This window comes from Plectropomus leopardus, chromosome 8 (assembly GCF_026936395.1).
Source record: "Plectropomus leopardus strain MGB_pleo_1.0 chromosome 8, ASM2693639v1, whole genome shotgun sequence".
Classification (NCBI taxonomy): domain Eukaryota; kingdom Metazoa; phylum Chordata; class Actinopteri; order Perciformes; family Serranidae; genus Plectropomus; species Plectropomus leopardus.
In genome coordinates this window covers 15,400,714-15,424,754 of record NC_142183.1, presented here as the reverse complement: position 1 = coordinate 15,424,754, position 24,041 = coordinate 15,400,714, and the positions used below count along the sequence as shown (strand labels likewise).

At 39.3% G+C, this 24,041-nt stretch overlaps 2 protein-coding genes across 7 annotated transcripts in view; both read left to right on the top strand.

The window, feature by feature from the left end:
* atp11c (ATPase phospholipid transporting 11C (ATP11C blood group)) overlaps positions 1–16,591 on the top strand; it is a 68,653-nt gene extending 52,062 nt beyond the window's left edge. Inside the window, exons 20-32 of the mRNA XM_088080952.1 lie at positions 1,019–1,285; positions 1,416–1,593; positions 2,621–2,723; positions 2,819–2,964; positions 3,237–3,296; positions 4,719–4,846; positions 5,605–5,740; positions 5,846–5,911; positions 6,034–6,137; positions 6,263–6,419; positions 9,329–9,437; positions 11,885–11,916; positions 12,224–16,591. Coding sequence (XP_087937078.1) covers positions 1,019–1,285; positions 1,416–1,593; positions 2,621–2,723; positions 2,819–2,964; positions 3,237–3,296; positions 4,719–4,846; positions 5,605–5,740; positions 5,846–5,911; positions 6,034–6,137; positions 6,263–6,419; positions 9,329–9,433 — 1,450 coding nt within the window. The 3' untranslated portion in view covers positions 9,434–9,437; positions 11,885–11,916; positions 12,224–16,591. The remainder of the gene's footprint in view (positions 1–1,018; positions 1,286–1,415; positions 1,594–2,620; positions 2,724–2,818; positions 2,965–3,236; positions 3,297–4,718; positions 4,847–5,604; positions 5,741–5,845; positions 5,912–6,033; positions 6,138–6,262; positions 6,420–9,328; positions 9,438–11,884; positions 11,917–12,223) is intronic.
* Positions 16,592–17,387: 796 nt separating this feature from the next.
* The window catches only part of mcf2a (MCF.2 cell line derived transforming sequence a), a 36,119-nt gene continuing 29,465 nt past the window's right edge, over positions 17,388–24,041 (top strand). For 2 of the 6 annotated variants that reach the window (XR_015777245.1, XM_088080953.1), the window contains exon 1: positions 17,396–17,932. Coding sequence is in view for 3 of the 6 variants with exons in the window: in XM_088080953.1 (XP_087937079.1) it covers positions 17,818–17,932 (115 nt within the window). In the remaining 3 variants the exon portion in view is untranslated. Of the gene's footprint in view, positions 17,933–24,041 lie in introns of all 6 variants that reach the window. The other 4 variants (XR_015777246.1, XM_088080954.1, XR_015777244.1 and 1 more) reach the window with 4 other exon arrangements.

The window sequence follows — 24,041 nt, the reverse complement described above, 5'->3', positions numbered from 1 at the left end:
ATAGTCACTGGCAGCCAGGAGTCCCTGTTTTCTTAACTTTTTAATGTAAGCTCACACCGCCATCTTGTGGTTAACATCAGGTACTCTTCCACAATCCAAAAATATTGTTTTATAATTACCATTACATCTGGATTAAAAAGATGCCTCCTTTTATTTACTTGTGCTCTTTTTTGAGTGCCACCCCACCCCAACAATTTATGAATAATTATGAGAATTTGTTAAAATAAAAAGGATGATAAATGATCATAAATGACTACACTGGGAACACTGAGTAAAAACTGTTATGTATTTCTTATAAGCCACTACCATGAGACTTGCTTTGGTCTTTTGCTTTTCTTGGTCTCTCCTGTGGTTCTTTCCCCTTCATAGGCACAAAACCCCCCAAAACCAAAATAAAACAAAACAAACACATACTGTATATCATACACTGCCCCGCCCATTCAGACCAGAGTGTGTGTGAGGTATGAGGCATGTTTTGGTATCTGGTGGGAAGCAGGGATCCGGGAAAGAGCCGAAGAGAATGCAAGAAATGAAGTTTATTTGTGTTGAGTACAGAGTCGGTAATGGAAGATGGAGGCTTTCATCATGCCATTATTAATTGTCATTTAACAGCTGTTCAAATCCCGTGTTTAATCACCTGGTTTTAATAAATTTAACTTGATTGTGATCCCCCTTTTGGCGTGCACCCAAAAGAAAACACTAACGAATATAAACAAGTATGTTTTAATACAGACCTTTTTTGCAGGGGTTAAGTTGGGCATTTAGAAAGTATGATAGACGACAGTAGCATCCTCATTTTAGTTCCATTTTCCCCAGAAAAAAAGCGACTTTTAGGGTATTTTGTCTCATAAAATGGTCTCCTTTTGCTAATATGAACTAAATCTCCTGTGAACTTGAACCCTGATGTGGTTTTGTTGAACTGGTGACATTTTGTCTTTCTAGTAATGGTATAAACATTTTAGAATTTCTGTAATCTTTCACTCATCTCATCACTTTTATTTTCGTTCTTGTCCTCCAGGCTACAAGAGGAGGCAGCAGAGACCATGGAGGCTCTGCAGGGTGCAGGCATGAAGGTTTGGGTTCTAACTGGGGACAAGATGGAGACAGCAAAGTCCACTTGTTATGCCTGTAGACTGTTCCAGAGAAATACAGAGCTGTTGGAGCTGACAGTGCGTACTCTGGAGGATGGAGGGAGGAGGCGGGAGGAACGACTGCATGAGCTTTTGCTTGAATATCACAAGAAAGCTGTACAGGATGCACCACCAGTTAAGGCAGGCGTCACCAGGTTGGTACCCTGATGGTCTCAGCTGATGTATTGAAGTTATTACTTGATGATTTGGTGCTGTTATAATGGGATCATTTAACCAAACTGAATCTTATCGATAAAAAAGTAATTTCCCTGCTCTGTTTTGTAGGCCGTGGTCGTCGGCAAGCCAGGACTTCGGTTTCATCATAGACGGAGCCACTCTGTCGATGGTGCTCAACTCCTCCTCTGAATCCAACTCAAGTCGATACAAGAACCTGTTCCTGCAGATCTGTCAAAACTGCACAGCTGTGCTCTGCTGCCGCATGGCTCCTCTTCAAAAGGCACAGGTAAAAACTGTCGGGTTAAATTCTGGAGATATTTCTTCATTAAAGAATTAAAATATTTTTCACAGGGAACTGTGGGACTTAATGTTTTATATTTCTACATTTTATTTCTTTTATTTGTTATTTGTAACTCACTGCCAGAGCTATGGTATACATATGTTGTATAATGATTTTTAATTTATTTTATTTTATTTTATCTTTATTTTTTTATTTTTTATTTTTTGGGTGTATATCTATACGCTGTATTTGTGTGTTTGTATGAGTTTATATATGTATTTACATACATGTTTCTCATGAATTGTAAGGTTTTAAATCTTGTATGTAAAGCACTGCATTTTTTGTATGAAAGGTGCTATACAAATAAAGCTTATTATTATTATTAATTAAAATTCTAATTAAACTTGAAAATGAAAACGTATTTTCACAATAGCATGGTATTTGATTAAATATTAAAGTGAAAATGCAATACTCTAAATTTCATTTTCACATACTCATACAGGTGTTCTATCAATATGTTAATATTAAAATGGAAAAGCTGCTGTGCAATGTTATTCAAATTTGAAAATTCAAAAACAAAAGCAACATAAACAATATAACCTGATTCTCCATCTGTAAGAGCAATACTCAATACATATATTCCAAAGACATCTTATTTTCAAAGACTTAACCCGCTGCACTGTGGACAGTGTTCAAAAGTTGAATCCAATTTGAATATTAAAATGAAATATAAAACAATGTAGCCTAATTTTCCATTTGTGCAAGCATGATGTAAGTCACGATAAAAATTAAAATGCAGTTTTCTAACATTTTGAAAACAAACACTGAACACATAACACTTAGATTTAGATTATTGTATTTTGATTTAATTTTTCACTCAAATTACATACATGTGGAAAATTAAAATGCTTTTATGGAATTTTATGCTCAAGTTTTCATTTTGACTTTAATGACCTTGTCTATGGGCTTCCATAGAGAACACTTGGTTTCAATATATTTTGATTGTTGGCTCTCTGTCTCGCTCCATCTTTAGATTGTAAAAATGGTGAAGAACTCTAAAGGCAGCCCGATCACCCTTTCCATTGGAGACGGTGCCAATGACGTCAGCATGATTTTGGAAGCTCATGTTGGCATTGGTGAGAAACAGATCTTTTACTATTGTTCGGAATAAAGGAAAAGGTAACGTTTTGGTGAAGTTGGTGTGTGATGTTTGTTCTCTGTGTTTTTTCAGGCATTAAGGGTAAGGAGGGTCGGCAGGCAGTGAGGAATAGTGATTATGCCATCCCCAAACTCAAGCACCTCAAGAAACTTTTGTTGGCTCATGGGCATCTCTACTATGTTCGCATTGCACATCTGGTGCAATATTTCTTTTACAAGGTAGGACTCCGCTGTCATCGACTTCATATCAGTTTTTTCGGCTAAGAAATGTTTTGTGTTTCAGCAAAGCCTGTATTTCCCCAACAAACTAACCTGATGTGGGGATTATGTGGCGAGACAGATTTGACAGAATCAATCCTCTTAACAAACTTTAAGTTCAACTCTGGTTAACGTACTGTATTATTGCTCCTGCATTATAAGCACAGGGGAACTTCTGAATGCATTTGATGTTCTTTGATGTTCTCTTTCTCTCTTTCTCTGTTTGCCTGCAGAACCTTTGCTTCATCTTACCTCAGTTTTTGTACCAGTTCTTCTGTGGCTACTCCCAGCAAGTGAGTATGTCCTGAGGCCCTTTGAGGTTCAAAGATGTTCTGAACATGAAAGGAGGCAGTATCCCTTGAATCCACACTTCCTCGTCCTCCTCAATGCCAGACTCTTTCCCTCAGATTGCCCCTCCCTCACTGCCCCCTTGGATGTGTGAGCTCTGATTGATATGTTTAGACTTAGACTACATAGCACTGTTCGAAATAAATACAGACATGTATCATGATCTGCCACCGTGGTACATCTTAAGTACATATTATGTAATCATAGTGGCGTGTGTGTGGGTGTGTGTGTGTGTGTGCGTATTGCTAGAATTCACTTTTCTTATTAATAAGAAGTAAGCGTATGATCTGAATGTTTTTATGGTTAATATAAGAACTGCTCCTGAAGTAGAAGCATTCATTATTTAATGCATTAAAGCTACAGTTGGTATCTTATAAAAATAACTTTCTGACATATTTCCTGAAACTATCACTGAATTCAGACAGCAGTACATCAGACAGATCGTTTGTGAAAAAAAAATCTTATTTCTCTGCCTATTCTATTGCGCTTCTAATGGCCTCAAATCATGTGAACTTAATTCACCAATCAGAGCCGGAGGCTCACAACACAGCTGTCAATCACTGCTCGTAAACTCAATCAAACTCGGCAGTGCATCAAATATGATTCAAGATTCTGTTGCTGCTTTTTAAATCTCTCAATGGTGGGTATCACATAACACATTGTCAAAATGCGATGCCTGTCCTGTCTATGGCCCTGTCCTGCTGGCTGTCCCTTTTACAAAGACATAGATGTGGCACTGTTACTACCTCTGCTGTCACTTTAAAGGCAAGACAACTCTGTTCTCCAAATACGCAGTCATACCTTTTATAAAGAACAGTGAGGCGGCAGAGTGGTGCAACATTTCTGCCGTGATCAAGCTGTGTAAAAGGCGGCCAGAGACTCTTTGGCTCTGATAGGTTATTTTCCATACGCTGCGGTAGTTTCTGACAAATGCTTTTACAAGCATGAGAAGGAGGAAGAAGAGGGACGTGATTTTCTCGCAGGCTATCGGTCTCATTTGCAGTTTCAGCAAATATGACAAAAAGTTATTTATTCATTAAAGTCACCAACTGTATCTTTAGATAATATAGATATTATGTTTTTTTAGATAGTTGATTATGCTTTGGTAACACTGTGAAAGTGAGGAGGAATGTTTCATTCTCTCTCGAGCCACATGGCCCCCCGACATAGATCCTCCATAAGTACATAACAAATGTATGTAAGCTTGCTTATATGAAACACTGTGTGTGTAAGTATGATGGTGTGTATGAGTTTTGTCCTTTCCGTGATATTAACCCCTGGTTACCCCATCCCTCCTCATCCTCCTCCTCCTCCGTACCAACCCCCCTCCCCAACCTCTCCGGCCCTCCTGCTCCCATCCTCCCCAGCCCCTGTATGACGCGGCCTATCTGACGATGTACAACATCTGCTTCACCTCTATGCCCATCCTGGCTTACAGCCTCTTGGAGCAGCACATCTGCATTGAGGTTCTGCTGGACAACGCTACCCTCTACAGGTAAACCTGGGAACCTTCACTTATCTCCACTGAAGCTGTTTCCTTTGAGGACCAAAAGTCAAATAAATCATAATATATTTATACATTTAATACATATTATTTTAGATCTAGTATTGCTCTATTGAGAAATGGTAACACAACACAAATAATTGAATAGTATTTCTTTATTTTGGTCTTTAGGTTAAAAGAAATATTTGAAAAAAAATTAAAAAGAGAAATGTAACCAAATCCAAAAGATAAAATAAAAATAAATAAATAAATAAAACTGAGCATTTAGTTTTAGTTTTCATTTTTTGGGTTAATGGAGAGGTGTTCACATTCCCCTCTGAAATATTCAATGGTTCCCCTTTTCATTATTTAGTTTTTAAGTACTTTATCTCTTTTTTCTTTATTTTTGCATATCATAAAATAACAAATTAACAAACAAATTTAAAAATTTAGAGTAGGACAACATACAACAGAAGAAAATCCACAGTTGGAATGAAAAAGACACTGAGGGCTTGTAAAAGGAGCCCACCTAGCTCTTAAATGAAAGACAGCTGTATGTGCTTGCCACCATTGCACAACCAGACATAAATATTTTTAGAAATATCTATAAAACATTTTTAAAAAATTAAAAATAGAAGAGAGAAAATAACAATTTTCCACCACAATTATTAGAGATTAAAATAAAATACAAGTTCCAGTTAATTGAGATTATATATAAAAGACATAAAATAATAACTCATTTCATCTTTGTCTTTTATGACTTACTTCAGAGAGATTGCGAAGAACGGCATGTTACGGTGGGGACCATTCCTCTACTGGACATTACTTGGTGTCTTCCACGGCTTGCTCTTCTTCTTTGGTGTTCGATATTTGTTCAGTAATCCAGCGCTGCAGGATAATGGCCAGGTTTGATTTAATTAACCTTCTGAGTGGGTGTGATAATTAAATTAAATTGCTTGATTGGGCATCGCCTCCTAAGTACACTTGCTAATTGGTCTAATTTGATTCCAGGTTTTTGGTAACTGGTCGTACGGAACAATTGTCTTCACTGTCCTTGTCTTCACTGTCACACTTAAGGTAAACCACTTCCATGATTGTTTGTCCCACCTTATGAATGGAGTGTCGTTTCGGAGCAGATACATTTTCTTGTGTGTTGGATATTTAACATGAATATTTAGTGACTTTCTCTGCCATTGTAGCTCGCTCTGGACACGCGGCACTGGACATGGATCAACCACTTTGTAATCTGGGGCTCCCTGGCTTTCTACGTGTTTTTCAGCTTCTTCTGGGGAGGAATAATATGGTTAGAAAACCACTCAGGATAACACAACCTACGCAGTCATTGTAGCTGCCCTGTTATTTCTCCTTTCTATTCAACCCCTGTAGCTCTCTCAGTCAGAGTAAACCAAAGTGTTCTCTCTCCTGCAGGCCTTTCCTGAGGCAGCAGCGTTTGTACTTTGTGTTTGCCAACATGCTGAGCTCGGTGTCAGCCTGGCTGGTCATCATCTTGCTCATCCTGCTCAGCCTACTGCCAGAGATCCTGCTTGTGGTGTTCCGCAAGCCCCGCGGGCCCCACGCTCGACAGGTAGAGCTGAAACACACATGGACTTGGCCTGACACACGCACTTGCCCTCTACTACATTTTCTCTCTAAAGAACAGTGTTTTTTGCCTTCTCTGTCTCGGTCCCAGATTTACAACACTCAAACTTTGCATACGTTTGTTGTGACAGTTTAACCATTGACTTTCCCAAGAGTTCGGCTGTTGTTAATGGAAGCCATATTTTGCTTTAGGGAATAGTTACATGAAGGATTTAAATCACGTCCTTCGCGTGTGATTAGATTGCTCAAGTCGGCATGGCTTTATATTCAGTGCTTCACTATAATGGACTGTTGGCATCCACCAATAATTAACCATCAAAGACATATGTAAAATAGACCTCAACTACATTTTTGGGAGATGGAAACGATTTTTAGTCAGCTAACATCCAGACAGACACTTCTGATTCATGATAGCACTCTGCTAGTAACTATGACACATGAGCTAATTGTGTCTTTTTATATGATAAACTTAGATTAGTGGATTAGCTAGTTGCTAAACCACATTTCATTGAAGAAATTTATGTAGCATCCTTGGGTATTGTGAAAGGTGCTATACAAATTTAAAATAGTATTATTATTATTATTATTATTATTATTATTATTATTGTTGTTATTATTGTAATTATTATTATGTACAGCATATACATCCTTACAGTGTAGGATGAGTCATTAAAAATATAATAACAAATACCTAAACATTTTAAAGGAAGAAGTTAGTTTTTTTCACGTTTACTGTATTTGCCACATGTAAAGAGATAATGGAAGTATTAACTAGAGTTGTTGACTCGAATCACAAATTCGAGTCAGCACAAAGACTCGACTTGACATAATATATAATAAACCCACTTGCAAATTGACTTGGACTTAAACACCAGTGACTTGTGACTTAATTTGAACCTGAGCCTTTTCACATGAAAATATTTTAATAATAATTTTTCCAGAGTCAACAAAGGTCAGTGATATTGTAAAGTATTTTATGTGTTCATATTTACTATTTTAAAACATTAACATTATTCAATTATTTTTTTAAATTATTAATTTAATCATTATTCATTAACATTATTCAAGACAGGAAAGAAACATACAAAATTCATTCTGGTGTGTTACTGGTTAATAGTGCTATATGCCATGAAAGTACAAAATCAGCACTACTTTTTTCTTTAATAATACTTGTTGCAACAAACTTTTAACAAATAAATACAAATTTTAACCATTCATTATTTTTCAAAATTTAACATATTATTACGCAGTTATAAAAATGGCATTTTATTCAGTGAAGAGCACATCATGACTTGTTTCGGACTCGAACTTGAGACTTTCTTCCAACTCGCGCTCCCACCTTTGCTATTAACGCAAGAAACACAGTATAAGAACTTGGAAAATTCTTATTTTGATTTCCCTGCATCTTTAAGATCAGGCCTTTATATCCTTTTTTTGCAGACATTGCATTTCACAGGGCCAGTTTTTCCTCCAGAAGACAACTTTTCCAGTCACGTTGGGTTGCTTCAGTTAGCTCCCCATAAAGCTAATGTGTTTTCCAAGCAGCTGGAATGTTTTTGTGGCGTGCACTGTGCTTTCGGGCATGTTTCTTACTTGTTTTTTTCAATTGTGTCTAGACTTGTTTTATTTGGGAAAAGCCATAAACCAAACCAAATGTTTAGCAGAAATTTACAGGGAGTCTTACAGCAGCTTTGCATTGCTCTGTTTCAGTGTGTATCAGTCAGTTTAAAGTTTTAGATTCATTAAAAAAATGATTAAAGTGATAGTTGTTGCTTTAAGTGGTACACTGTAGCCATCTAGCATTTTACTTTAGAACACCTCCTTTAACCTTATTTTTACTAATTTTCCAGCTTTTCAACTTTGTTCTCCCAACTGGTGCTCTCGCTTTTGCACTTAAACTTCTTCCTCTGTCTCACCCTCTTGTTTCCTCTCTCTTCCTCTCTGGACGTGCCTCTAAAGATGAAACATCGCCTTCCTTCCTCGGGGACATCTACTATCTTCATGTTGTCGCAGACCACTAGCACTCACAGCTTCTCGTGGAGTGACTGAGGTCTCTTTTTCTTTCTGTCAGCTCTTAAGTCTCTTCCTGCAGAGTTTCTGTGTCTGCCAGTTGTGCTTGTTTCCTACCTGTTGTGTCCTTCCTCTCCCACTGTTTGACTCCCTCGTAAAATGACTCAGGTTGGCGTTCTGTGGCTTTTTGCAGTCCACACTTGGTTGGACAGATGAGGTCAGACGATTCAGATTTCAAAGGGATTATTCCATCAGATTTGTATCCGCCTTTAAACCTCGACTTGAGTGCTTTTCTTTAGATGTAAGTTTTATAAATTGGGAGAAATGTTGGTCAGTGGGCTGGTGTGTGCGCCCAAGCAGTGTGGAGTAGGACCGGGTGTCCAAACGTACAGTCAGTCTTCCATTCTTGTCTGTCCAGTTGTATCAGTCAGTGTTTCCTCCCAGCTGCCTGTGCTGCTCCAAATGCCTGCTGCCTCCGCATGTCAAGCCAGGTGAATGCAGCACGTCAAAGCACACGAACTTACCTGCATGAGGCTCAACCTCATCCTGGATCCTCACCACAAACCCTGCGGGCCACTGCATTGTGTCTGTGCGTGCGTGTGTGTTATATCGTACATGCTTTTAAAAAGGAAAGGTCATATTAATATAGAGCCAAGGCTTCCAAAAAACTATTATCACAAGGAAAAGGTGTCTAAAAAGGCACCAGGACCGATTTTCATCGTCCACCTGTCCAGTTTTGAAGTCTCTGTGTATGTATATGTGTGTTCCCTGTGTATGTGTCTTTGTCTGTGAGCAAGAGAGAGCACAATGTGGAGAGTGAGAGGCGAAGTGTGTGTGTTTGTCAGCATAGTGATGTCATTGGTGTCTCTTGCCTCACCCTTCTAGAAGAAGCCGGGTCAGTCGAGCGTGGGGGGCCACCAGTCTCCCCGGTCTTCAGCCAGGCCCCTGCTCATGAGAACCTTTTCAGATGAATCCAATACTGTCTTTTAAACAGGTACCAGCCCACCTTCAGGCCATTTAAGCCAATCAAAGACTCCTACCCCCCCTACCCCTCTCACCCCCAGCCAACCAGTTCTGGTCCCTAACTCTGAATTTTAACAAGAGAATCAAAGGCATTATGGCATACAGGCCACATTCAAAAAGACCCCGTGTGTTCCTTTGTGTTGTGCGAGCTGATATTGGCTGGCTGAAGAGATGCTATTTGTTCATGTCTGACTCAAGTTTTGTGTCAACATTTTTAGTTAAAATGGTACACTTATTTAACGTCATGAATCTCTAAGCCTAATGTTTAGAACCATAAAAACATGCTCCTTTCAGCCTCCCTTTAGAAGCCCAGCTTATATTGTCTTCTGCATGTGCTTTAAAACCCAATTTTTAATTTCAGTCCATCTCATTTTTGTGCCAGGAGTGTGAGGTGTCGGTGTCAGTTTGTGTGGTTTTAGCGTGAAACAACAGAGCTAGTCTGTGATTGTAGCTTCCGTTTGTAGCGTGGTGGTTTGGTCATAGTTGTTTCGTCCTGTGTGCACATGCAAACTTGTGTTTGTGGTCGTCGTCTGCTTACGTTCTTGGCAAAAAAAAAAAAAATGGATGCGTTTGTGAGTGCTGAGCTTTACTCACTGCATGATGTGACGTTGCCTTAACCTCAGACCGAATGCTGCTGCATTACATACAGGGGGTGACAACAGAATGAATGAAAACATGAAATTCTGAAATATTTCAAATATTGTAGAAAGTAAATATGGAAAAGCAAGGTATTCTGTATCGCATATATCACATCACACAATCACATAAACAATATCACAAATAAATAAGACATTGTGGACTAAATAAAATGTGAAATATACAGTATATGCCTTCACAAAATTGTCCAATACATTATCAAAACCCTGCTCAATTTTATATTTATTCCACGCTTTATGTTGAAAAGGTGTTTTTTTTCCGTTCTTCAATAATATATAATATATAATAATATATTTCTTCAACAAACAACAACAACAAAAAACATTTTGAAGAGTAACTAAACCCCCAAACCCCTTATTTCAGCCGAAAGCCATTGTATATAGATATTTAGTAGTGTTGTTTATAGATGTAGGTCCAGATCTTGACATTTTAGTGCTTAGTATACAGTCGACATAAATATTATCCAGCTTCAGTATTATAAATATGCATAGTGACTAGGGATCAAGAGATTAATTGGCTTGACGGATTATTGAGGCCAATATTTGGAATTTTTGCAGATTTTCTGCATTTAATTTTCATGATTGGCGATAAAATTGATTAATTAAAAAGTGCAATGAAAGTGTCAGCATGGGAGGAACTTTTACTTTGTAGCTATTTTTATTTAAATTTTCACTTGACTTTATGAAAAAAGAAGTTGCTGGGAACTTGCTGTATATGATGTTGACACACACACACACACATCAGCTCTGCCATTGTCGATAATTTTTGAATTTCCAGGATAGAGGCAATTCAGCCAAGGCTGTGGGGTTTCGTTACTCTTGAAAATGACTGCTGGGGCAGAATAAAAAGTAACTGAAAAACTGCGATTGTGAAAAGAAGCAGGAGATAACATCTTCTAATGAGCAGAGTTTTAAAAATGTGTCTATTATTTCACAATTTCATGATTCATTTTGTTTATTGTCTATATTTATTCATTTTATTTTTTATTTCACAATGTAATGTTTTTATTGATTTAATATTAAACAGTCTCAGATGTACAGAAGACTTGAGAAGATTAGGGCTGAACTGGACTATTGAGTGCCTGTTGAATCGAATTTGGCAGTTCAAGACAAATATTCAATGATAATGTTTTGTTTTCCATATAACGTTTTTAAATTTGAACTGACTCAGCAGGACCGTCATTGTGACAGCAGCATATATGTAATATAGTAAATAAGCTAATGGCGCTGACGATGCATTTTTTGCTGACTCTTCGACAAAAGCCAGAGACTGCAGCATATTAACATGTAAGCTGTAATATCACCACCTCTAAGCAGAAGAGCAGCCTCTCCCTCCGTGCTATATCTCCTCTGTGTCACAGCTCTGTATCAAAGAGTCACATGAAAGTCGAGAGAGCTCACTCCGCAGCAAAATCTGGCCCAAAACCTTCCACTGCACAGCACACTAACTAGCAAAAAGAAAACAAAGAAAAGACTGATTGACTTGTTTAATTATCCCACAAGATATCCCTAAAGTCCTGATGCATGGCAGCGATATCAGGAGCACCGGAGGTGTTCTGAGGTGAAAGGGCACCTCACGGGCTCTTGATATTGAGTTACATGTCTAGGTGTTTTTTTTTTTTTTTTTTGTCCACCCCCTGTAGGTCGGTCTGATGTCACACCCTCCCATCACTGTCGACCAGGTTCACTGATGCTTACCAGCAGCACCAGACCTTTTGTTACAGCTTTCACTGTTTAACCTGCATTTCTATTCTCCCACTAGCTGTCAGAGGGCGGCCTCCTACAAACATCCAGGTAAACTACAGCAAGACAAACCTAAATTTGATGTCCTGTGTCTGCTCTATGTCCCTGCTGAGCTTTGACAGATCAGTAGATTTGGATGAAATTTGGAGCATTTCCTTTACTAATTTCTGCACATCTGTGGTGGTGGGAAAGGTGTCATTTAAATGTTTTCCATGTATCGTGGTATGGGCTAATCCACTGCTTATTCTCCTGATTGATGACTTTTGGCTGTTTCACGGTGTCTCGTCTTCTTCCTCTTGCTAGCAAATGCTTATAATGAAAATACTGAAGCCAAATCTTTCTGTTTGTGCTTTTCCAGATTGCTGCGGTCACACCACTATCCTACAAGCACCTGAAGGAGCGTGAGTGAACGGCAGCAAGGCATCGGCCACTTTCAGGGTCCTGTACCAGTCGGATCAGAACCGTCTGCCATTATGCCTGAGGAGGAAAAGAAGAGGAGGAAAAAAATAAGAAGAGAAAGAGAGATGTGCTGACTGGGGGGAAGGGATAAAAAGGGGTTTAGCAGTCTTTTGGCTTGCATCTCTCTGCTCCGTCCTTCTCTGCCCAATGCCAACAGCTCCCAACCCCCCACGCATGCCTGCAGAGCAGTGCCCTGCATTATTTTTTAACATATCTACTCAGATGACAGGCATGTGTTTTCTTTCTTTTACTTCCTTTTTTTTTAAAAGTACTAGCTTACAAATGAATGCATACACGGCTGCCTTGTCAGTAGCTCTATCCAACTGCTGTGTTTTAACAAGCAGTTGTAATAATATCCACCCCAAGAATGGTTCACCTGCATGAAAGAAAGCTCTAAAGAACGCTTCACTCCACTGATGTTCAGTCACTGTATTCTGTAATTAATTAAGACATAATGATCTCATTCTCTCCAATGGTTACACTTTAAACGGTTATTCTACTTTATAGTTCGTACGCTTTTAATAGTTATCCTTGAAATGGTTAATAGGCTTGGGCGGTATCACCTTATCACAGTAACGCAGGGTATTAAGAAATCCCGATGGTATGATCTTGAATTGTGTGAAAAATGCAGGTGTCCCTATTTCTACTAAGGCTCAGACACACCGACCAACATTAAAGAACTAGTGGCGATAAAAGGCCAACTCTTGCGTTTCCTCACGTCCCCCGTGTCTTCGACAAAATTTGCACTTGAACAGACCACAAAGACGACAGCCAGTAGCATGTACTTTCTGCTACTGCGTGAGATGAAATAACTATTTATGCCAGCAGGTGGCAGTACTCTGTATTTGTCATTCAAAAAATGAAGCCAGACAAATTGTCATGATGTATTCAAGTCATTCGTTAGCAAGAGCAGGACACACTGTAAAACCCACGGTGACAGTCGCTCCTTGATGATAGCACGATATTAACCAACAGCAGACCATTGGCTTGGTGTGTCAGGGCTTTTAAACTAATACAAATCCCACTGTATGTATCATATGTAGTGCTCATCACGCGCCACCAGAGGTCAGTCTCTACTGGCAGAACAGTGACAAACATGGCAACTGTGAGTGATGGGGATAACGTTACAGGACTGTAAACAGTCGGTAGCAACGTCTGAGGAAAAACACAGGGACAGAACATATTTCCACATCTAACTTGGTGAATTAATGGAGTGCAGCACACAAATACTGTCATATATCCTGGTGAAATTTCAGGAAGGTGTGAAAAAATAGATACCGCCCATGCCTAACGGTTATGTTTCAGGAAATGCACTCATCCACGGGTCCAAATCATTTAAGATGAAGAGTTACTGAAGATGATATCAGACTGATTGAACAGTTTTCTGTTTTATAGATGATTATTTGTTTCCAATGATGAATTTCCATTTTCTCTCCAATACTAAGATATAAGAGGAGTTAACGGAGGCCATATTACCACTCAATCCAAAAAGTGTGTGTGTGTATGCGTGTAAGATTGAGAGGTAGATTAGAGATGTTAAGCAATGAAACATTGCACGGATGCTCGAAGCATGACCTAAATCGTCCAACCTCAGAGATAATTTAAGAGTCAATTTAAGATGAGAGAATTAATATATGTGCTGTACTGTATATATAGCTTAGAGATGTATGACCTGCTCAAAGCCAAAAAGATGAATCAGATTCTGTCCACGCTAGTGCGACCTGAAAGTGATAAGTCAGTGTGTGTGTGTGTGTGTGTGCCTGTGTGTTACATAAGTGCGTGCTGGACAAGAAAAGCCAGCCGTGTGTTGTGAAAACCAGGATTACTTGAACCTCGTTGATGTAGTTCGGTTAGACATTTCCTGCACTATTAAAAAAAAAAGCTGGTTTCTTCATTGCGTCACTAAGGCACATGAATATATGCCTGAGCACACGCACATATCAGATAGACAAGAACAACACACATAACCACACACATCATACATATAAAAGCACACATGCACTAAAGCCTAAATGAGGTATTTCTGTTCATTACTCATGATTTAGTTTGCATAATTTGTCTCAGGCAGGCTGACGTTTGAGTGAAAATCAACTCCAGACCTGCAGAGAAGTTAATGCCACTGTGAGGCTCCACGCTCCGTCTCCCTCCTTCTGTTTCTGGTCAAATTTTCGGGCCGACAGGATGACAGAGTGCACCTTGGCCTTTTCTTCCTTCCTTTTGTGTGCTTCATACATTCCATTTAAACATGCCGTGATTTCACACTTTTAAATATAGTTTCTGAAGATTTCTCTGTTTTCGTTTTCCACAAACATGTATTGTCTATTTGGCATATTTATTGTTAAGTGTACTTTTACTCACAAATGTTATACTTTTATTACATAAATCTTTTTTATTGTTGAGTGGTCAGCTTTGTGCCAGTTGAGATGGTCCATGTTACTCCGGCCCTGATGTGAGCCTGTGCCAATCCTGTTTAATAGTCTTTGTCTTAATGCAAAGACAGGCAGCCCCCCCCCCCCCGACATACTCCAAAAGTCCCAGAGTTAATCCTTGAACCAGTGCCACTCCTTATACAGGGTTATCATAACTCTCGTACCTGTCACTAATCATATATGCTTTGTGTTACAGGTTATGGCGATTTCATAGTTTACTGATCCCTGTTCAAGGGGAGACACCCCAGATGAATAGGGTACCGTTTTTAACATACAGCTATGACCATGAAACTACTCCAGCTGATTATTCACTTTATACACTGTTTTTTTTTTTTTTTTTGTATTTCAAGTTTTCTGAAATTTAATGTTTTTAATTGCAAATAATGCATTTTCTAAATAAATATGTACTGATTTGCACACATTTCCAGAACAGACATCTGAACATAATGTTCAAAATTCTTGTTTCATTTTGTTGACATGTCCGACTCAAAAGTTTTTACGTAAGTAATTTTAGATATCTTTTTATTACTTCATGAACCAGAAAGTAGCCATATAGCCATTTTTTTAAAAAAAAAAAAAGCACTTTTGATATATTTTTGGGAAACAAAATATTATTTAAATCGGGCCATCAATGCTATGTGAATTAAATCCTGTAAAAAACCTTCAGAATATAGATGGGGATAAACCTGGAAAGTATGGAAGTGCTTTTGAAGTTGAATTTTTTGGATTTTTACAGTTTGACAATATGGTCTCTAAAAATATGTATTGTAAAATAGTATGAATATACAAATAATTATTTTTATTTAAAAAAAAGAAGAAGCTACAAGTGAATAGGGGAAAACAATTAATTTTTTAATTACAACTTTTCTGAAATGTAATCTTTAAATGTGCAAATGAGATATGCACTTTTTCCATAAAATCCCAGAACAAAAATCTGAACTAAACTAAACACTAAAATGTGTATTTTGGACATTTTTTTGTTTTGTTTTTTTTCCCCCCACTAATTTAAATAAAGACATAGAAGCAACATAGCCCAAATTTTCAAAGCTGATCAGTGCAGTTTCACCTGGGGTGTCTCACCTCAAACAATAACTCCAGTACAATACTTTCTATGGTTGGGCTTGTATTTTCCCCCCACTGACTCTAGCCTGACAAATCTGATACAGTGCATCTGCAGAATGGAAACATAATGCCAAATGGAGATTTAAAAAAAAATAAGTTACTCTTTATTTGTTTGTAACAAATGGAAAAAAAATGTACATGCCTTTCAGCATCATTTTCTACTAAGCTTGTTTTTCCGATGTTCTGAATATGAAGGAGGCTGTTCTTTACTCTGTCACCTCCAGACTGCACTGTGCCGGAGACACCGGATGTAAGAGGACACACTGAGGGGCTGCCTGCTTTGTTAAAATATTAAAACAACCTTTAAGTGACATCAGAGATGCTATTTTCAGAGCTTCAAAAATATCTTGGAATCTAATGTTTTGCCTGTCTAAATGAAAAGTATAAAAGAATGGATTGTATTTTTAATGCAACCTTTTTCCAGCCACTTTTGTAAGAAAATCAAAATGTCCAAAAACAACAACAACGAAAAAAAAAAAAAAGCACGAGAGGCTCTGTGGTTGTGGATGCTGTCCCTGTCTGTGAGGGGGTGGAGGTGGACGCCTTCAGGCACCTCAGCAGCCCTTGCGTCACGCAGCAGGGACACCTCACCACCTCCAGCCCTTTGGGTCTCCAGCCTCAACACTCCAAACCTCCAAGCTGAATGTACCTCTTTGAAACCAGTATGTTCAAAACCTGAAGATTTTCTGTAATAAAGCAGAATGTTTTGATGATAACGTGCTCTGTCACACTTACTGTTATGTCAGCAGGTTGTGTCTGATGCAAGGACGTGTGTACGTGTGGGCGGCTGAGAGTGCGTATTTGTGTGCATTTGACCACACTAAGCAGCTGCTGTGCGGTAATGAGATGGCTGAGAGGCTAAGCTGGATCAGCTGAGTGTCTGCGTATCAGGACGGCGCACTGCTGCGCTCCCGCCGCTCCGTGTGTGGCCGCACACCAAGAAAACATCAAGCACCGCGAGTCAATCTGTGGAGGTTAACGTGCATTTAAATATCTGTTTTCTCCACTTCAGTCTGCACTGTTAACGAGCACTCATTCATTCAGAGGAGTTGTGGGCTTAGCAGCGGGGGGCCGAGTTGAGAAAGCCTCTGTGTATCAGTATGTACACAATGACACCCTTTCATATTTGTTCTGTCTGAATGTGATTGTTGTGTGTTAAAGGCTGTGCTTCGCATGGGCCAAACTTGTTGGCCGAGGGTGTGGTAGATTTTCATTTTCTGTTTACAATAGATCTTTTCTCCTCTCAGTGTGCATGTATATTATAGTAGAGCTGGACAAAGTGGGGACATGAACATAGCAGCCAGACAGCCTAACAATCCGGTGTACTGTAGTACAGTCAGCATTACACTGACGGCTTAGAGAACTGCAAAAGGGAGCACAAGGGAAGTGAGAGGAAAAGTTGGGAGGGAGTTGGCGGAGTGTCAGGAGGAGACTCTTGAGCTCTGCTCGGTGCAGAACTGACGCACTAAAGCCCAGAGAGAGAGGGAGGGGAGGGGCGACACACAGAGAGAGAGAGAGAGACAGACAGCAGTGTCCAGATGGAGTCTAGTTTATTTTGAAGTAGCTGCTGCTGAGAGCAGGACAGTCTGCCGGCACTACTCTGTGTGTACATGAGAGGAAAAGCTCATTACATCCACTCTGGGGATCAACAAGACAGCAAACCACTGTTTTCTCCTTATGTGGACAGGTCTGTTGTGACTGTGTGGAGAGACTCTATGCAGCTCAAGGTCAGGAGGATCCAGCAGCAGCCTCAGGGAACTGTCCCATCTGGATCTTTGGACCTGCAGAGGCAGGTGGGCATAAGTTTCCCTGGTCACTCGACTGCAGGGACACTATGCAGGGCTATAGGACTCTGAAGAGGATGTGAGGCCTGGACTGCCATCAATACCTCCCACGGCAGCGTCAGCTCTCCCAGACTGATCCTGTGTCTGAGTTGAAGGGAATGGGCCCAGCCTCACTGCAGGAGGAGAGAGAGCCGGAGAAAGAGTCCAAGGGGGAGATGGAGGGGTACCGCTGCCTTCTGCAGGCCAGCTCCCAGCTGGAGAGCACTCTGCAGCGTGAGTATGCATGATGCTGACTGTCCTCATTTAACTCCTGGTGGTCACTAGCAGGCTTTAGAATATAATCCTGTATCTGCCCTGAAACTGTTTAAATCAATTTGGCACTGTTTATCTTAGCAGACTCAGATTTAAAAGCACTGTAGCGCAAGTGCAGTGAGTTTGATTCACAGTGTTGATTTGTGCCTTCTGAGAGCCATTGCAGGAAGTAACTGGAGAACTGCACCCTGTGTCTGAGGTTAGTCAGTGTTATTGATGTGCCAGTTCCTGCAGCTTCGGGCCATTGCAGGGATTATGTCAGCTATTTTAAGCCACCACAGATGGATAGGTATTTATCCATAGTGATAATTTGTAGATGCTGATGTCAACATACCCATTAGAAAGAAAAAAGACGATGTTCAGCTTTCATAATTCAGGGTGTGTTGTGTCATGTGTTGAATTACAAGGCTATAACCTGTCAACTTATCATATCCCAAAACAGCAACTAAATTTAGTACTGATTTTTTTTTTTTTTAATTCAACAATGTCGTTAACTTAAATAGTATTTCCCAAAAGAGTGATGTAATTTTGGAAAGCATAAAAAACAACATTACCCTCATGGTTCATCTGTCATTAATCTGAATGTGTATTTTGCAAGTGGCGGATAAAACAGGTGAATGAAGGTAAGCTGATAGACAGAAATAGTGCCTGATGTGAGTGACAGTTCCACGGAGGAGCTTCTTCTGGAGGCTAATGTGATTACTTTGGGATCTTGGCAGCCTTGAGTTATTGTTTAATTGATGGGCTTTTGCCTCTTTATGTCCCTGTGGGTTCATTGTACCCGTGCTGGGTTGTGTAGGTAAAAGAGACAAGGCCACGTTCAGTTTCTATTTATACCAGGTGACTTTTTTTCTCTCTCTCTCTCTCTCTGTGAAATGTGAACCTTGTTCTTGGGGTTTGTCCTAATCTGCTTACCGGGATGCGGTGGGGAGTGTAAAGAACACACTGCCGTATGAAACAGTAACCATAGACTCATCATTTACTTCATGGGTAATGATACATTATCCTTTACGCAGCTATTGTACTCTCCCTTCTACACCACGAGTGTGTGAGCCTCCTCTGGCTTATTTAAAGAAATTGAGCAAGTAAACTTACAGTATACTCATCATGAAATAGGGCCTCATGACTACGTTTTCAGGCAACTCCCAAAAGAAAACTTCCCTAAGCACACAATCTAGATCTTCATTTTGGTCTTGTCCTGCTTATTATTTAAAGTTAAAAAAACATTAACAAGTACTCCAGCTGGTATATTAACAAATATTATTTTCTCTACACTGACAGCAGTATGGTAAATACCACACAGTCTGATAATAATATATAATATTAATAATAATCCTGTAATCGTGAATTCTGAATCACCATACACTATAAAGGCTAACAGTCCATAGCGCAGTAAAAACAGGCAAAGTATTTTCTCCTTTAACTGCCACTTCAACTATACCCAAACGGCTAATTCATCTTCTTCATTTATTCTGCTCTTGTCTCTTCCACCAATGTTCTGTATTTCTCATCCTTTGAGATCCTTTACACATTATATTTTTCTTAATTTATGTTTTTCATGTTGTCCAGCTTAAAAAAACAACAAATACAGGTGCTCTTCTTGCTGTCGTGAGGTTGCAGTGTTGAGTTTTATGGCGGTTGGCAAACAGCGTTACTGCAGTACCACCACCAACTGGAAAGGTGTGCAGATTGTGAAATGCATGAGTGGAATGCTAGACTGACGCAAACCCTCAATAAAACCCCGGTATAAGTCTGCAGCTATCCATAAACTGCATAAAATGTGTCCGAGCCTCGATTGCCTCATTGTCTGCGTGTCAGCGAGACTTAAACTGATTTTTACTCTTTAACTGACACTTCAGTTACTTAAACTCAAGGCTAACATATCAGATTATTATGTTATTCAGTTATTTACAGTGCACGCACTTTTACTTTCTCCAACGCTTAAATTCCATCTTAAAATATTTGCTTACTTTTCTAATGATGGTGCAAATATTTTTGTCACTTGCACTTCAATTGACAGTTTAATTGCTTTCAGCGCTTATGCCTTCACTGGCATTACAGTCGCTTTGGTGGCTTACTTTTCAGCCGACTGTTCATCTGCTTCCAGCATTAACTCTTCACCTACATCCAGTAGTGTAGTGGAGGGTGTAGTTACCTGTTTTTCTGGCAGTTTATAGTATAGTATAGTATCTATAGGGGAGTATATCCATGTTCTCCTCAGTATCTTACCCATTTACCTTGTGTTACACCCACCCATAAAATGCCACTACACTGTTGCCTATATCATCTATAATTCAGCTGCCTACAGAGCTTCAATGTGAAACTGGAATTTGAAATACTTCCAGAATTAACACCTCAACGTCTTTCAGTCCTTAAACATCAGCTGACATTTCAACTGCTTTAAGTGCCTCTGCTGCAACTTCAATACTGCTCACATGCACATTTTTAACCCGTTAACCATGCTTGCCCCTGACATTTTCAGGATAAATTAACACAGATTTGTAGCTTTCTCTACAGCAGTGTGGTAGATACCAAACATGTAATATTATATGACGGAAAGCAAACCAGGATAAATAACCAAACACTACAAAGGCTCTCAGCCGGTAGCATAACCAAAAACAATAGTGTTCCTCCTTTCACAGGACGAAGTCTTTAAATCCACCAGTGTAAAATATCAGTGCAAAAACTACCAAATATGTTCAAACCAATGACCCACATTTCTGTCACGAAGCCTGCACATCCGAAGATATGTGAAGCTATTGTGAACGGTTTACTATCTAAGCCTTTCTGGTCTAAAAGCAATCTAGTTTTCGTGTATCCCAGCGGGTAGAATCCACAATTTTTTTCTACTCTTTACTATCACAATGCAGCCACCCACCGGTCTAATCCCCTTAGCATGGAGAGCTTTGTTTAGCAAAATGTCTCATGACCTAAAAGCAGAATGAGTTTAGGCCTCTGTGTACTATGAACATGTTTGTATGTGTAAGAGGGGATTTCTTGCTCTGCGAGGGATTACATGCGCCCGCATTTTTCGGTCTCTACAAAATCAGACGGAATATAGTATTCACGCTGAGTATGTGTACTCTTGATACTTAAACCAGCCTCTTGTTGCTGCCACTCTTTATGATTCATAGAGATTTACTGTATGTGAGTAAGGTGTGGTGCTGTAGCATGAATTGGTCAGTCAGTATTGGAAATTATTGTTTTTCTAGTAAAATCTCTTTTTCTACACAGAACATTAAATTAATATTCAGACCGAGGTCATGTTCAACCTCAGTGTGTATAGGTTTAATATTTTGCCATTTTGATAAATTTAAAAATGAAAACTAACGTTGCATGGTTCCTATACAATGTACACGCACCGCTTGACTCCTTAGAGATGGCTCATTTTGTTGATTTTTTTCTCCCCATCCTTTTATTTTCTAAAAAAAAAGCTTAATAAAATCCTCAATGATTCAGTGTTGTAAAAGAATAAAACATGGAAAAAACCCCAGAGGGTGAATGTGTTTTATAGGAACTGCATGTAATGAAATCAGTGTAGATGGTTATCACTGTTTGGGCAACAGAGATAAGCTCCCTGCTTTCAGCTTTGTATGCAGACTGGAAGGATTGGTCTTGGAGTCTTGATCTGTTTGACTGGCAGCAAATCTCTGTTTCCATCCACACACTGGCAAACTTTCCTCTTTCTCTGTGTGCGCGAGCAGAGAAGCAAACAGAGGTTATTTGCCTTTTGCCTGTGCACACTGTCCTGCTTGTCACCTGGAAAGGTCATGACGCAAGCTCAAAGAGAACCAATGTCTATCCTATTTTGACTGCCTCGAACAGTTTAAACGTGTTTGTTTTATAATGGTAGACGGTGCTTTTTGCGTTATTATTTTCCTTTTTGATTGACAGACTATCAGGTGTTGGGTTGGTAGTTAGGCAGGGTGAAGGAGGAGTACAGCACCTCCACATACTGACAAGTTTATTAACAGCGCTGCAGTTTGCAGCTCAGGATGCCTTTAATCAAGCACAGGAGAAGTCCGCAGTGCGTGTGCTTTTTTTTTTTTTTTACTGCTCTTATAATTTATCAGCTTTTGTCACTGGCTCCCTATGTATAAAATTTTTAAAGTTCACATTACATAAACCAAGGCGCACATACTGTTCTTCATCTCACTAGCTTACACATTGTTTCATATTAATACTTTGTAGCTAAATACCTTTACACTGCAGCTACCCAGATGGAAAATGTTAACAACATGACACCCATTTGTTTAAGACCTGTCTCAACTTCCTGCAGCTCTCGTGGCTCAGGGTATAAACAGTTATATAACTCTTTCAATGTGATGGTAACTTTACCCTGCGACTGTGTGTGCACAGTCAGGCCATTGGCCCCGCTTTGGCCCGGCTTGGCTCAGCTCTTGTCTGTTACAGACACATCAAATATTCAGCAGGTACCAGTGGAGCTCATTAGTTGCTCCCTGACAGCCTGACGGACACTGTTACTGCAGTGTACGTATGGAAAATAACACCTCCTCCTCATCTCGGTTTCTTTTGACCTCTGTCATCTTTCTCTGACTCTGCGTTTTTCTATTTCTCCAGTTCATCTCTATTTCATTTTAAATTGTGAGCAAAGTGGCTGCCCTGCTTATGTGTTGCATTAACAGCTGAACATTTAGTTTAGTGCCTTAGTAATGTTAAAATTTAGTTCCTAATCTGCTGTTAATAATTCTTGATTGGAGAGAAAGCTGGATAGTTGTATTAAAGAGTCCCTTACTCTGGAAACATGCATTAAAGGTCTTTTATTGTGCTAATTTTTAGGTCCATACTTGTATTTTGGGTTTCTGCTAGAACATGTTTACATGCTCTAATGTTCAAAAAACACTTTATTTTCTCAAACTGTCTGCCAGAATGTGCCTGTATTTACCCTCTGTCTTAAATTTTTCTGCACCCGTCTCTTTAAGCACCACTCCCGAAAAAGCCCAGTCTGCTCTTATTGGTTGGTGTTTCTGGGTCTTCCACATCTGCATTCTCAGCTTCTCTGCACTGTCATTGCACCCGCTTGATGACGGCACTGTAGCTGCATTTTCAATCTTTATTGACTGATAACATTGGAATAGCATGCTAGGCAACAGCTTGGGTCCATGTTTACTTCCTGGCAGCCGATGTCATTGACATACACGAGAAAACAATCCAACAGGAAATATAGAGAGACTTATAGAGTATGTTTGTCAAAGTTTTAAAAGGTCTGCGTATATTGTGGAGTTTTGGATTCATAATTTCATGGAAATCTAGATGCTTTGTGTAAAGGCACGGTTTCATATGGATTGTGTGCATTTCTCTGTGGATTGAGCGTTTTGATAGTTTCATAGTATTTATATAGCACATTTGCCTGCTTTATATTTAAAAAAAAAGACATGGAAATCTCACTTTTTACCATATGGTATCTTTAAATAATATGTAAATGCAATGCGGGCATATATTAACAGTCTCAACATGTCGGCGTGTCTGCTTTCTACACATCTGGTTGAGTAATTCTTGATACACCAAAGGGCAGATAAAAGCCTCTTTTGAACTGCACTGACTACTCTATAAGAGACTGTGTGCATTTATTGGACACTGAGACACTAATGGCACCAAGCATGAGACACTGGGCCATCTGCCAGTAAAGTTAACACCACACCAACATCTATTCAGAGGCTGTACAGTAAATGAGCTAATGCTTTTTAATGATGTCATTGTCTAATTTGTACCAGATGCAGGATTTACATGTACCACAGTAAGGCAGCATAGTGTCTGCTGGGTATTATCATGGAATAGCAGTTAAAGGAATGCTTTTCCCCCAAATGATCATTTGTGCATAAATGAGTAATTCCCTGTTATGCTGAATACATGAAGAAAACAAGATTTTGTTTTTCGCTCATGGCTCTGTTGAACAAAGAATCCAAAAATGGAGAAAATTCTTAATGAAAAGGTATTCGCATTTAACAACAGTAAAACTGTATCAAAACATCCACTCACAAACTCTCACTCTGACTTTGCTGAATCTGGACTGACCCTTTAAAAGACCAAAATCACACAAGAACAAAAA